Source organism: Pantherophis guttatus, chromosome 5 (genome assembly GCF_059756535.1).
Source record: "Pantherophis guttatus breed Tessera chromosome 5, ASM5975653v1, whole genome shotgun sequence".
Taxonomy (NCBI): Eukaryota; Metazoa; Chordata; class Lepidosauria; order Squamata; family Colubridae; genus Pantherophis; species Pantherophis guttatus.
In genome coordinates, this window is record NC_142067.1 from 87,014,703 (window position 1) to 87,029,304 (window position 14,602).

General features: G+C 40.6%; 1 protein-coding gene across 9 annotated transcripts in view; it reads right to left on the minus strand.

Moving 5' to 3' along the window:
• SHROOM2 (shroom family member 2) overlaps positions 1-14,602 on the minus strand; it is a 162,454-nt gene that overhangs the window by 59,266 nt on the left and 88,586 nt on the right. For 5 of the 9 annotated variants that reach the window (XM_034435676.3, XM_087871449.1, XM_087871448.1 and 2 more), the window contains exons 3-4: positions 8,328-8,459; positions 4,497-7,113 (exon numbers count right to left, since the gene is read on the minus strand). In XM_034435676.3, the coding sequence (XP_034291567.2) occupies positions 4,497-7,037 (2,541 nt within the window). In that variant the 5' untranslated portion in view covers positions 7,038-7,113; positions 8,328-8,459. Of the gene's footprint in view, positions 1-4,496; positions 7,114-8,287; positions 8,460-14,602 lie in introns of all 9 variants that reach the window. The other 4 variants (XM_034435656.3, XM_087871447.1, XM_087871445.1 and 1 more) reach the window with 1 other exon arrangement.

Below are 14,602 nucleotides of genomic sequence, written 5' to 3' on the forward strand. Positions count from 1 at the left end.
CCCACACACTGCACCTTCTTACCAAAGCGCCCCCTCAGCCAGGCATTGAAGCGCTGCAACAGCTGCCGTAGCAAAACAGAGAGAAGGGGGGCTCTCCAAACTCTGTGTGTGTGTGTGTGTGTATTTGTGTATGAGAGAGCGTGCAATCTGTTCTTCATCTGAGAAACCCAAGCTGCTGGCAGCGGCTGATTCCCTCCTCTTCCACCAACCAGTCCCGCCTGACTTGCTGCTTGATTGGCTAGCCAGCTGGTGCAAATCCTTGCCATTCTCCTTGTCATTGTTATCCTCCCTGCCCAAGCGGCAGTGGGCTAAGCAGGACAGGATCTCATTCCTGCCCCAATGTGGCGAACTCCGGCGGGCCGGACGCAATTGTAAAGGGACTGGCCCTGCAGTGCTTCCTCACTCAGTTGAAGGCTTCGTGCAGCCTTCAAACACTAAGGCTGGCCATGGAATTGGAATTGGCCAGGCACAGGAACCAATGCCATCCATGGCCCTGGTGCGTTGCTCGCTTGTGTGTGCCAACCTAACTGTTTGAAGGCTGAACAAAGCCTTCAACTGAGCGAAGCACTGCGGGGCCAGGCCCTTCATAGCCGCGTCCAGCCTGCCAGAGTTTGCAGTGCCGGGGCAGGAATGCAACCCTGTCCAGAGGAGCCCGCCGCTGCTTCAGCAGAATGGCAAGGATTTGTGCCAGCCAGCTGGCCAAGCAGGGAGCAGGTCAGGCGGGGGAAATCATGATGGCTCCTGCCACCCCCATTGCTGCCAGCAGCTTGCACATAAAAGTCAGAGGAGCTCTGATCAGCTACTACAGGCATCATTTTGACAATTTTGCTGTACTGTTGTCTATGGACGCCCCCACAAAATGCAAGCATGGGCTAAACTGAGCCTGGTTTGTTCTTGGTTTATAAATGGCCACAAACTACTAGCAAAAGTGGCATTTGATCACAAGGTGAGGAGGCATCGAGAAATGTTTCCCCTTTTGCATTTGAGCATTCAAGAAAGGACAGGAAAGACAAAGAAAAAGAAGGAAAGAGGGGAAAGAAGAAGAAAGAAGAATGAAGAGGGAAGGGGAAAAAAAGGGGGGAAAGGGAAGGAAGGAGTTTGTAATGAGAGGGAGTGAGGGTTTGAAGTAAATCCTGCCTTAACACTTGACCACCAGCAGCCTTGCTGCCTTTTGCCATCTCCTTGTCCCCTCCTCCTGACCTCTCCTGGTGGTCTTCCATCCTATCACTGAGGATGCTTTGGTTACAAAGCTGGGTCTCCTCACAAGGAGAGGGAGTGGGCCTCCCTATAACCACACACTTTGCCCTCCCTCACACACCATGAGCAACCTAGCCAAGGAAAGCAAGCACAGCAGCAGTGGGAGCTGGCCACACCCGCCATGCCCATGCCCACACCAGCCCCCCGAAGTCAACCACAATCCTGATGCAGCCCTCAATGAAATTGAGTTTGACACCCCTGCTCTACAGCAAGGGTGTCCAACTTTAGCAACTTTAAGATTTGTGGATTTCAACTTCCAGAATTCCTCAGCCAGCATGGGAGTTGAAGTCCAGAAGTCTTACAATTGCCAAGGTTGAATACTCTTGCTCTACAGTCAGAATCTAAAATATAGATTCTGGATCTATACCTTGACTGGATCTAAGGTATTGACAAAATAAACTGAAATGGCACCCATTTGTGAATAATTTATTGCAGGGCATAGTCAGAAGAAAAAGTATTTATCTCTTTTTACCTGTGGCTTCCAGCTAATATAGATTCCTCATACTTTTACAAGTGCTGAAAATGAAAAGCTTGTCTTTACTAACAGGAAACCACCATCTCCCTTCAAATAAGTAGAAAACAACTAATAGCAACTTGAAACAGCATTAAACAATAACTGATCAGGTCTGTAAACATAAGGAAATATGCTTTGACGATCCCAGCCCTATCCAATATATTCTGGTTTACTGACAATTTTCTTTAAAATATCTCACTCACAGCATAGTAGGTTCATTTGTAGAGTCATTTCCAATGTATTAAGACTATGCCATCAGAATGCTCTTTCTCCATGTACATATTGTGTATAATAAATGTATACAAAGCTAACATAAAAAATAATAGCACTTGTTTATTGATAAATTGCAAAGCACTTTTTGCAGTGTGAATCTACAGGCATCTTAAAACAGTAGCACATTGCCAAGGAATTACTAAATGCCTTTTTATTATATCCCCCATGATTAAGTTACAATAATTTGCAGTAGACATCAACTTCTTCATATATTATAAATTTGCTTTAAAATTTTATTTATAGAACAATGCTACCATTCCAGATGGCCAATGACTGTTGCAATTAATGCATATTTAGCTTATCTTAAACTTTACACAGAATTGTTTCTTCTTTGTTATCTGATCTCTAATTCTCCATTCCACATCCATACCCATCAATATGATCACATATTAATGTGTCATCTAATAAGGAGCCCATGTATCTAATAATGCGTTATACCATACTTATTTTAAATAGGTTTTTAAACGGGAATACTAATATATAAACATGGCATTTTTAAATGGAACATTATAGTTATATTAGATTTAACCCAGTGGTGAAATTCAGCTGGTTCTATCCAGATCACGCAATCCAGTAGTGCCGGCTGTGGGAGGCTCCACCCACCCACCCACCCAGACGTCATCACGTCCCATTTTTGACCCTCTGCGCATGTGTGGAGGTGCGCACGCTCACATTTGCAAACCAGTAGTGAAGGTAAGTGAATACCACCCCTGATTTAACCAAGTCTGGTTCCCAACATGACTCTCAGATAATCCATAAAGCTCCTCACAGCTGATTTGGGAAAATTTCCCTTCCTTTTTTTCATATAGTGGTGACATATACAAAGACCTTAAGCTGGAATCCCTTGTAGAATACAAAGACTTCAGGAATTAACCCAACATCTAAATAGATGTTTCAGGTTGAATATGTTTTTTAAAAGCAAAAATAATAATAATAAACTCCCCTCTTAATTAAGAGACTGTCAAGGCTAGAGATTGGCCTGAATTATGGAAGAAATAACAATGGGTGGAAGAAATGATTGATGTATAAATGCTAAAGGTTAAGTATATATTTAAGAGAAAAAGCAACACAATAGAGACTGTGGGGTTAACCACATCTGATGCAGGATATTTGTAATTGGCAGGTATGTGAGAAACAAATTATGTTTTGGATCATTATCTTGCTAAAGTATCCATTTTCTTTTCAGATTCAGTTCTTTGCTGCCTGGACATTATTTATTTCTTTGTTTTTAAATTTATATGTTGTTCAATTTTAAACTATTCCGAGCAGCAATAAATGGAAATATTAAAAATAAAGAAAAATACAGAAAAAAATGCAGAAGGAAAAATGAGAAATAAAGATAAGAAAGATGACCATAACAAAAACACAAGGAAAACAAATCTGGGTAGGAATAAAATGAAACAAATCCATACAATCCAAAGGGTGGGGGGATTCACTTTATCCTGAAACAGGTCTTCAAGGCCTTTTAAAACAAGATCAGGTTTTACTGGTATTTAGCCAAATCCATTCTTCCTTTCACCCATTCAGAATTTCCTGTGCTATTGTCTGTCATACAACCACAAAATATAACTAAACCCTCTCAATTTTTTTACCAGCTGGCAAGATATTTTTTCTTCAAATACATCATTACAGAGCCATAGAAAAGATTTCCTTCTGATAACTTTACATATATGCATTTTTGTTGCCCGGTAAGCAATATTTTACCGGAAGTTGAACAAATATCAGCTAAAATTTTTGGAAGGTCATTTGAAGAGATCTATGAATACTGTTTTGCAGACCTAACCACTTTTGAATCTCCAATTCTGGTGGAACAATTCTTGCTTTCAAACTAATGTCCAGCAGTTAATAAGGTAATTAAAACTGAAAAGAGATTGGATAGTTCATGAAGCATTACATGAAACAAAAGTCAAAAGTTTTGGAATAGCCCTCTTATCTTCAGACTATAAGATTACTGAACATCTATGAGAAAATCTCAAACATGCAGTGGCAGGCAAGGAAGCCTAAGAAAATTTCTGACTTCTGCAAAAGAGATAGGGAAAAATCAGTCCAACCCCCCAAAAGGTGACTACAGTTGTTTGGAAGCTCTAATTACTACGAAATACAAAGTACCGACTGAAAAGGTGTCCATAGTTCAAAATCTGTCATATTTTCAAATTTTTAATTGGAACTTGTATACAACTAAATAAATACTATGGTAAGTATGCATTCATATTTGCAGAAAAGTATATTTAACATTTTTCGCTTTTTTTCTGCAAAGGTTTTCTGTTCATGTAAGGACTCATTGAAGTGTATACTTTAACAGGATTGCCTGAAATTTTGTATACAACTATAAGCTTAAGAACTTTGCTCTTATCATTATATCAGTTATATGTGTGCATGGGCGCACACACATATATACACACTTATTTTTCATTGCTTTGAAATAAAGTAAAATCTTGTAAAATGTGTTTACCTGCTTGTAAAAATCAGTAGAAGGAGATGACCTGGATCTTTCATGTTTATACTGAGATTTCTCAAGTTGTTCAAGGCCAGCATCAAGGATATTATCAGCTGAATGGTACTTTCCAGAACTACAATTTTCTATAGGTTTTCTCTGCTCTTTCCAAGAAGCCTGGTATTCTGCAAATGTTTCTAACCTCTGAGGTTGTCTTGATTTAGTGATATGGCCACTGTAATGTACAGTTTCACTAGGTCTATCAGAAGCACAAAGCACATTCTCAACTCCGAAAGAAGCTGACCGCATTCTTTTTTCGTACCATGATCCTCCAGATTCAATTTCATGAGAATTTCTACGAGCAGTAGCAGTCTGTGAAGATTTTTGACAGACTGGTTTACTAGTCTCTTCAAAAAACTTCCATTTATCTGCAAAAGTTTCCAAAGCTTCCTCTGATGTAGTTGGACGATGGTGTGTTTGGCAGTTATCATCCAACATACCCACTTCATTTATTTTCTCAGGTTCAGAATAAGATTTTAACTTTTGTTCTGCAGTAAATCTCTTCCTAGCACCAATACGTGAAAAATGATGAGCACCATTACTCAGTGATATCTCTTTAGAAGACTGCCTAAATTCAGGGAAACCTAATTCATCTTCAGAAACAAAAGTCAATGGAGAAGTATTATATATATTTGTCTTTCGATCTGGAAGATAATCTGCAGAATTGGGTTCCAAGTCTCGACGCTGAAAAGAAGTGGCCTTCAAAACTCTGGCTTGGGCCTCTTTCAGATTATCTTTGTACATGTGAGAATAACAACTTTCTGATGAAGAAGCCGTCTTTTCTTGAGAATCATGCTTCCAGTTCTCAGTATAGTCCTCTTCCTCAGTTGGCTCTATTAAGGCTGCTGTGCTTTTGCTTTTTTGGAGTTTTGCTCTCTTCATTTGAATTTCATTTCTCAGTGTGGTAGCAAAACGATCACTCCTTCGTGCATTTTTGCTTAGGTGAACATCAAATCCTGTCTGTTTATTAATCCCAATTTCGGCAGCAACATTAATCTGCTTTTTCTCTTCCTGAGCTAAAGAATGCAACATCGGGGTCTTTTGGGGAGAAATACGGTAGTTCTTCTCCTGGTTCCATTTGAAATCTTTTTGGGCTATTTTGGTGTCAGACACCTGAAAATACTCCTGCCCATCCTCATATTCATGACTACTGAGATTTTCTTCAAATGTCTTGTTCTGACCTGATTTCTCAGAATAATTTATCTTCCTAGAACCTTCCAGTACAACAGCCTTAATATCCTCTCCTTTATTAACTACACAATGAGCTCTCTTTTCACATATATCCAGAGAACACTCATTAAGATGCTGAGGTAGAGAATATTTAGGATTTTGGCTCATGGTTATGGCAGGATTCTCACTTGACACAGAAGCAGCAAGATTTCCTGTTCCAGAATTCCTACGTTCATTTTTAAACTGTAATGATTTTGAGGTTCCCTGAGCAGACTGAACAGGCTGCTGCCTTGCTTTTACACAATAATAATGATTTAGTCCAGGGTTTTCCTCAGAAGTCATGTCAGAAACGGCAGTGGTAGTATTACTAGGAATCTTGGTTTGGTTTAGATGACAGTTATGTTTATCAGAAGGCCTTTCCTTAATATCACTATAAGAAGAGAGCCATTTTGGCTCTTTAGATGATGCAGAGGCTTTTGCATTGTGAAAGAAACTATATTCATCACTATATTGACGCTGATGTTGATGATGCCGAGACTCATAAACAGACTGGGCAAATCGAACATCAGAACTAGACAGAGAAGAATGCAGCCTCTTAGCATGTCCCATATTATTGTTTATCCTGTCACCTGGGGAAGAGATATCATAATCTGGAATAAAATCAGGTCTTTGTATTGGGCTGCTTCCTTGTCTTCTGTGTGAGGTCTTCTCAACTGATCTGATCATTTGCTTTTGTTCTTTAGCAGTGTCAGCACTCCAGTCATTTCTGATTGGTGTTCTATGTAGGACTTCAAAATGCTGGGGGTTCTGAATGCCCTCTGAATATAGAGGAGGTGCATGATCTCTATCATGACTTTTGGTAGCAGCATAACTATCACTTCGGAGAGGGGGTGGTGGAGGTGGAGGGGAAGGAGACTTTTTTCCTTCAGGGACATACCATACAGGTACAAAATTAGATCTTCCAGCCCCAGAATAGACTGAATTAGTATGGTCTTCTAGTCGTGAATTTAGGCTGTTTTCGTGTTGTGGTGGAGGTGCAAAGGAGTTAACTTTTTCTTCAAATCTTCCATTATCACTCAGAAATGAAACAGTCTTGCTATTCCCTTGTTTTGGAGTTTCCCAGTGACCCACTTTATACATCACATTCTCTGTTGACAGACCATCTACACTGGACAGTGTGTGATCAGGTGTACTGGAGCTAGTAGAAAAAGAACCATACGCAGAATCTCTTTTGCTGGGATTCCCCAGATGATCAATGCTGCTATTGGACTTTGCAGAGGAAATCTGTCCATACTGATATGTTTGGGGTGTGTGATCCCAGATATCCATGCTTCCCACAGAGCTGAACTGGCCTAAGGTACGATGTAGATTTGATTGATTCCATGAATTTGAAAGCTCAAAGGAACTGCAACAAATAAAACAAACATACGTCCATTAATATAGTACACACATACACAAAACCATTATTACAATTACCTACAGCAATATTTTATCTATTAAAGCTGCATATTAAAACCATATTGTCACTTTTGCAGTGTGAAAAAAGCTTTAGTGAAGACTACAGCAAGCCCATGATTGTATCTATCAACTCTCTGCATGACTGACCACGGTCTCGAGATAAGTTCTGATATGTTCTTAGTATGTCAGCTAATACTTCGTTTTTAAGTTTTTTCTCGCTTCTGTCTTACTACAAAATCAGCACAGACAGAACCCCCAGATGAATTAGTTTCATTCAAAAAGAATTTCATAGTATTTCTGAAAAAGATGCAATACAACATTAAAAAATAGATATATACTTAAAAAAAAATCCTACAGAATTCCTTGATGTTTATTTCTAGCTAAACTGCTGTATGATTGCATCCTTAGATAGTTGTCAAAATATAAATTAGGAAACAGAATATATTATTTAATAGTATATAAATTTAACCAGCCAGCATTATAGTGTCAATAATGCTAAATTTATTTCTAAATTCATTACAAATTTGAATATTTTAAATTAAGGGTTTTTGTGTTAATTGTAACTAAATCATAGTATTATGAATGATTGAAAAAAAAGATTTATAGCTTAATTAAGGTACTTCTTTTTAAAGTCCTGGTAGAATTTTCACAGAAATAATTATTACTGTGGACTTTTTAATTATTAAAAAGGCAATGGTAAGCAATACCTATTTCTCATCAAGGAAATTACACAGTAAATAGAAAAGTAATTACAGAATTATTCTTTAAAAATATGCCACAGAAGAATATACATGTGTAATTTTAAGAAGCTACCCCGGAACAGCAATTTCAATTTCTTCCATCAAATGCTGCTGGAGGAAGTTATTTGGTACAAATAGCTGCTCAGATTTGAAACGATTATACATTCTGGTACTAGTTGTAGGGAAGAAAAAAACTCACTGTCCATCAAAACTTGCAGATATTATTTTTCATTCTTCATAATGAAAAAACATTGTGAATTAATAACTTTCAGGTATATAATTTACTGATTTTTTTTAATAGTAGAATTTGCTTCATACAATAAGCCCATTGCTGGAAGTTTAAAGTTAAGAATAAAATAAGACAAGCAATTATTTTCTTACCGTTTGAGCTTGCTGCTTGTAACTTTCAACAGGAACTCACCTTGAATGATACTGAGAGGGCCATGAAGCACAGACATTGGTGGAGGAGAATCTTGACGCAGCTGTTTCAAGCCGATTCTCAGTGAATTTGGTAGCATGCCAGGAATGAGGCCTGCAGGCTAGATCATTTTTTCTGGAATGAGAAAAGTGAAGCAACTACAATTATTGTATATGGAAATCACACTATGTGGAAAAAAACCAAAGACCTACTTAAGTTAACAGATACAATAAGAAGGATTGCATTACAGAACATTTTCATTTTTCTAACAAATCACCTCTTAGAAGAATCCAGCTTTTGTTTTAAATGACATTCCAAATGGATGATGAGTCAGTGACAGCAAGCTGAAGCCTTTTTTAAGAGCAGGTAAATAAAATTTGAAACAATTAAGCCTTGTATACAAGTAAAGAAGTACAAAAAAAAAGTATTCAGAGTTTGATCAGGGCTCAGACATTCCTTTTATTTGAATCCCAGAATAGAATAGGTGTGGTTTGTTAGCTATAGGAAAGGCTAAACTTTGATACAGATGCAAATGCCTGCTGTTTACAGAATCAAGAATCACCTTGAAAGAGAATTCACTCCACATTCTACAACTGTAGAACCCCACAGCTGAAAACCAGAAGCTTATCTCTCTGCTTTTTATAATCCATTTAGCTTTCTTCTTCAGGTGTACAAAAAATGTACGAAACAACAAACATGAAGGAGCCTTTTATGCTGTCTTGCCTTTTGCTGCTCTACAGAGCGGGGATGGGGGGACTTGTTAAGGCCAGTTGCTTCAAAATTTTACATAACCTGGAACGGATAGAGATTATAGCCCAAAGTGCATGAGAAAAAATAGTCTGTACTGTTAGTCTAAATAAATTCCCATTTCCTAAAGCTCCTCAAGTCCTATGTAACTTCCTGTATGAAGCTGTCTAATGTTTGAGTAGATCTAATTCAACCAATCTAGCAATAATTATTTTGCTGATCACTTCATGATCAACTATACATAATTGGATTGCCTAATGAAAAAGATAAATATAAATAAAATTTACATTTACAGTATAATCCCTTCAGATGATTATATACTTACAAGGAAATTCATAGGATTTATGTCTTCATGAGCATTGGTGGAAATGCAGACTTTTATTATAAAAATCCCAAAGGTGCTTTTCAAAAGGCAACTGGACTTTATTGTTTTTTCTTTTGAAATAGTTGCGCTTCTCATCCAAGCAGCTTTTCAGAAGCAAAAAACAAATGAAGTCGAGTTGCCTTTTGGAAAAGCACCTTTGGGAAACCATGACCTGGATGATTAAGAAGACATTCCACTGCAAAAGGTTAACTTTTACATGTGCTTATTATTTATTTATATGTATAACTCACCCCTCCCCCACAGGAGCTCATTGTATTTTATATAGTAATCTCCTTTCATCTTACCTTCAGATCAAGCAGCCTTGTGAAGTAGGGTAGACTGACTTTATCATGTGAGTTTTAATGGATAAGAGTAGACTAAAAACCTGTGTCTCCTGGCCCTTGTTCTATAGCTAAGTACTACATCATAATAATTTTACTGGCTTTTTATTTGTATGGGATGTAGCCCAGTTACAGAATATTTTATTTCTGGATGAATTTGGGTTAAACTCTTATATCCCAAGTAAGGCTATAAAGTAAAACATGGCTGCAATTGACAAACAACTGTAGAATGCAAATCTTTCCAGACAAAGGCAAAGCTTATCAAATCATTAGGAAACACCCCAAGCTTTCTCTTAAACTGATTCAGGTCCATTAGTTACTGTGGACAGACAGATTTCATTATTTTTGTCCTGCCTTTATTATTTTTATAAATGTTTAGAAATATTTCAAGGTGGTGAACATACCTAATACTCCTTCTTCCTCCTATTTTCCCCCATCAACAACCCTGTGAGGAAAGTTGGGCTGAGAGAGAGATTGGCCCAAAGTCACCCAACTGGTTTTCATGCCTAAAGCAGGACTAAAATTCACTGTCTCCTCTAGGTTGATGTGTTAATGATTAGAGAGGAGGATAACATCAGGAAGCTGAAAAGGAACCACAGAGTGGTTGTGACTCACAGACACCTGATCATATGATAAAACACTGGTGGTAACGTCTTCCACGTTCAGATCATGTCATTGCTTCCCTGAGATTAAAAAAACAACCACCACCAGATCTACAGTATGTCCTAATGTGCATGTTAGGCCATCAATAACATAGTTAGATTTATGATTATAATCTTCAATCTCATTATTATCTTCAGTCAGTTATTGGTTTTGTAGATCTTTCTTACATTAAGTATTTTTTTTAAAAATATGCTGGGGAATGCTCTACTACATTTTTATTTATAAAGCCCTCTTTACATTCTTTTTTAGGGAAAAATAATCTTGCTACTTAATATATATTCCTGAACATATTCAGAAGCCCCAAACCATATATTTTCCACAACAGATGCTATTCTATGAATCCATTCATTTAACTAAAGTCAATCTAAAAATGAAATTTAATCCCTACATTGTTAAAATTCTTAATTTGCATAAGAGCAAATTCACCACCAAGGGCACATTCACCACCAAGCCATTATTGGTGTTTTAAATCTCATAGTGCTGCTTTGTCAACCAGCAACAGATGTATGGCTTTACTTCACTATGTATTTATAAGGCAATATAATACCTTGACAGCTTTTTGATATCTTATGATCTTTCTGTGAGGCATAATGGATATTCATGGCTGTGTTCACAGGATCAGATTTAATTTAAATGAACCACATCAAGGAAGGAGTTTTTAGAATTAGGAAATTTTTGTTTTATGACTTAAACCCAATATGTACATTATTTAAAGACAAGTTTCTTTAAATGTCAGTTGGAATGAAACTGCAAGCAGTAACCTTTAAAAAAAGGTTTTGCTTTAACTTAAAGAAAAGTTGAAGCAGCAAGTCTCTTTTCTGATGAAATTTTTTTCACTAAGGAATCATATACATATTTTATGGGGAGAAGAGATGCAACTTTAACTTTCTATGCAGTTCTCACCTCTTTGAGAAATGGGGTAGCAAACAAATATAATGGAACAGTGTTATTTAACTACAACTGTCCACAATGAGGTAGCAGTAACATTACTGCTATGAAAAAGATAATTTGCATTTTAGAAATACAGCCTGCTCTCTAGCTTTGAACTAAGCTAAAGTGATTTATGGTATGAAACTGAAGTTGAAAGGAAAGGAAATTATCCCAACACAATGAAATGAATAAGACAAGGAACTGGAACATAAATGTAATATAACTTTAGAAAAGAAGTAAAAAAAGGCAATAACAGATGGTTTTAAGTTGCAAAATTAGGCAAAGTTACAGAATAGCAATTGTAAAGGTATCATTGAATTAAACTTTCCTACTGAGGAATAGACCATTTTTTTGAGTAGTATTACCTAACTTTAACTTCAGTGGAAAGACTAAGGTACACCTGGGCATGATTACTGAGTGCATTGTGTGCTAGGGAAGCAAACGGCAATCACTCTGTATATCATTGATTTGTACATATTGCATAGCTTTACTCTTATTTATTTCCTACGACCAATTTGCATAACAAAGAAATGTTTTATTGCTAAATATATGCCTTTAAAACAACAGAAATATGGAGCATTTAGAGCAGGGGTGTCGAACTCAATTTCATTGAGGGCGACATTAGCATTGTGGCTGCACTTGGACCAGGTGGTTGCGGCCCAATGGGTGGGTGTGGACAGCTCGACGCCATTCGTGTCGGGGGGGCGAGCCCTGTGGGGGATTGGGCAAGGCTAGGGGGGATAGAGGGATCTCTGGCAGAAAGGGGCAGGACCAGGGTGGGTGCTGGGGCCTAATTCACCAGAGGAACAAAGACAGAGGATTTGTTGCGAGGCAGCCCAGTCAGTTGCCATCATCATGCTGCAACCCCTGCACGCTCTGCCTCTGCCATCAAACCTGGTTCTTCAGCAAGCCTGTCGCACGCTCACTTGCAAAGGCCCTGGTGAATGGTGGAGGTGAGGAGCCTCCATCCCCAAAAGGCAGCTGGGAGTCTGCATCCTGTGCAGCGCAGGTGGGTCCAAGTCCTGTGAGTGACGGGCTGACATTCCAAGCAGCATGCAGAGAAACCCAATCAGGCCTGCCAGATGCCCAGGTGACCACACGGCCTGCCAGATGCCCAGTCGCCTGGTTTGTTCCAGCGGCGGCGGCCACAGGCAAAGACAGATTGTGGGGTTGCAGTGAGGCAGTTCAGTCAGTCGCCACTGTCACGCTGCAACCCCTGCATGCTCGGCTCCCTCCCTCAAACCTCATCCTCCAGCGGCACTGGGAGGGGAAGGCCTGGGAGCAGGCTCGCTGGAGGATGAGGTTTGAGGGAGGGGGCTGAGTGCACAGGGGCTGCAGCTTGGCGGTGTCCACCTGGGCTGCCTCACTGCAACCCCACAATCTGTCTTTGCCCATGGCCGCCGCGGCTGGGATGGACCAGGCGGCTGCACAGCAGCCCAGTTCACTTGGCAGGCTGGATTGCATGCCTCGGCCTGCTTCTTGGAGTGTCAGCCCGGCAGTCACGGGTGTCAGGATTCCAAGTAACACTCCAAACTAATTAAAACTCCGAGGCAGGGAATTCCTCAAAGTTCCATTTTATTAGAGATGTCATATTGGCACATCTAGGAAAATCCAAATCTGAAAGCCCCTGGGTTTTCCCTACCCAAAGGAAAGTCAAAGTCCCTTCCCCTGCACCCACATGTCCATCACATGGTCCAATCAATCCACTGTCCGAAATGCAGATATTTCCCAGTCATGCCTCTCTAGGTGCACGCTGAATGTCCTTAACTCCCAGAGAAAAGAATGTTATGGCTATCTATCTCTACCAACTCCATGCAACCCCCCCTCCCAGTTTCTCACAGCAGGCCTATGCACTAAATGTGGCAGCCCTGAAGATCCAAAGAGAAAGATGGCCTCCAGGGCTGACAGTGGGGCTTGGACCAACCTGTGCTGCGAGGGCTGTGGACTCCCAGCTGCCTCTTGGGGATGGGGGCTCCCCACCTTTCCCATTTACTGAGGCCTTTGCAAGTGGGTCAGCAAGTGGAAGACTCGTTCCACATGTGCAGTGGAGTTAGAAGATGAAGTTGTATGGCTCCACCCCTGCCCCGCATCTGCCTCTCCTTGCTTCGTGGCAGCAGCACAGGCAGCAGGTGAAGGTAGAAGCATGGAGGGAGGCACACAATACAGCCTACCAGATGTCCTGGGTGGCCGCCCGGCCGCCTGTCCATCCAGCTGTGGTGGCTGTGGGCAAGCAAAGACAGACAGTCGGATGGAGCATGCAGTCGGGTGGGCGGCTGCCCAACACTTCCAACAGGCCCAATCATGTACCTCCTTCCCTGTGCCTCTGCCTACTGCTTAGGGCCAGCCTGGTGGTCACAGCACCCCAGACCCATCTGGACTACATGTGCTGCGGAGCCCCTCGGCTGGCGGGCTGCTACTCCTGTGTGCGCTCCGGGGGTGGCCAGCAGGGGTGGCCAGTCCCTCACTGTCTCTGGGGCGGCCTTGCAGACCAAATCTCTGCCTTGTGTTTGAAATGTCTGGTTGAAAGCTTCGTTCCTGCCCTCAAACAGTAAGGCCACTGCACGCAAGTAAGCAGTGAATCTGGGCCATGGATGGCATTTCCTGCGCCCGGCCTTAGATCTGACCCGCAGGGCTGCCCTGCCACCTCAGCCCCGCCCCCTGGGCACATGCACAGGTTGCGAGTGTGCGAGTGGAGTCCTTGGTGAAAGCAAAGCGCTCATAGTGCAGTCAGCCTGTGGGGCAACACTGTCCCCGGGGTGTCAGGCACACGTATGCTCATCATCTTCTATGCGTGTGCCCAGGGAGCAGAGCTGGGGCTGCCCCTTGAGGGTTCCAGGGCAGCCCCATGAATCTAAGGCCGTCACATTCTGACCCAGATGGCTGCCAGCAGGTTGTTGATAGGCGCCTGGTTGACCTGGGCTTGGCCAAGGCACCTCAGGCTGGTCCTCCGCTGCTTCTAGGGGAGCACTGCAGGCAGGATCTAACCACCTCGCGGGCCTTGAGTTTGACACCCCTGATTTAGAGTGTGCCTTGATATTTCATTTAGTAATATTAAGAATTTATGACAGTATTAGAAATTAACATAATTCTAATTTGGGATATTGTTTTATTTATACAATAATAATCTCCCAGAGGAACTGTATATTATAATTGCTAATAAATCAGTATAGATTTATTATTTAATTTTATTGATTTGTAGTTTAGTATTGATTTTATACCACCAAGAGTTGCTA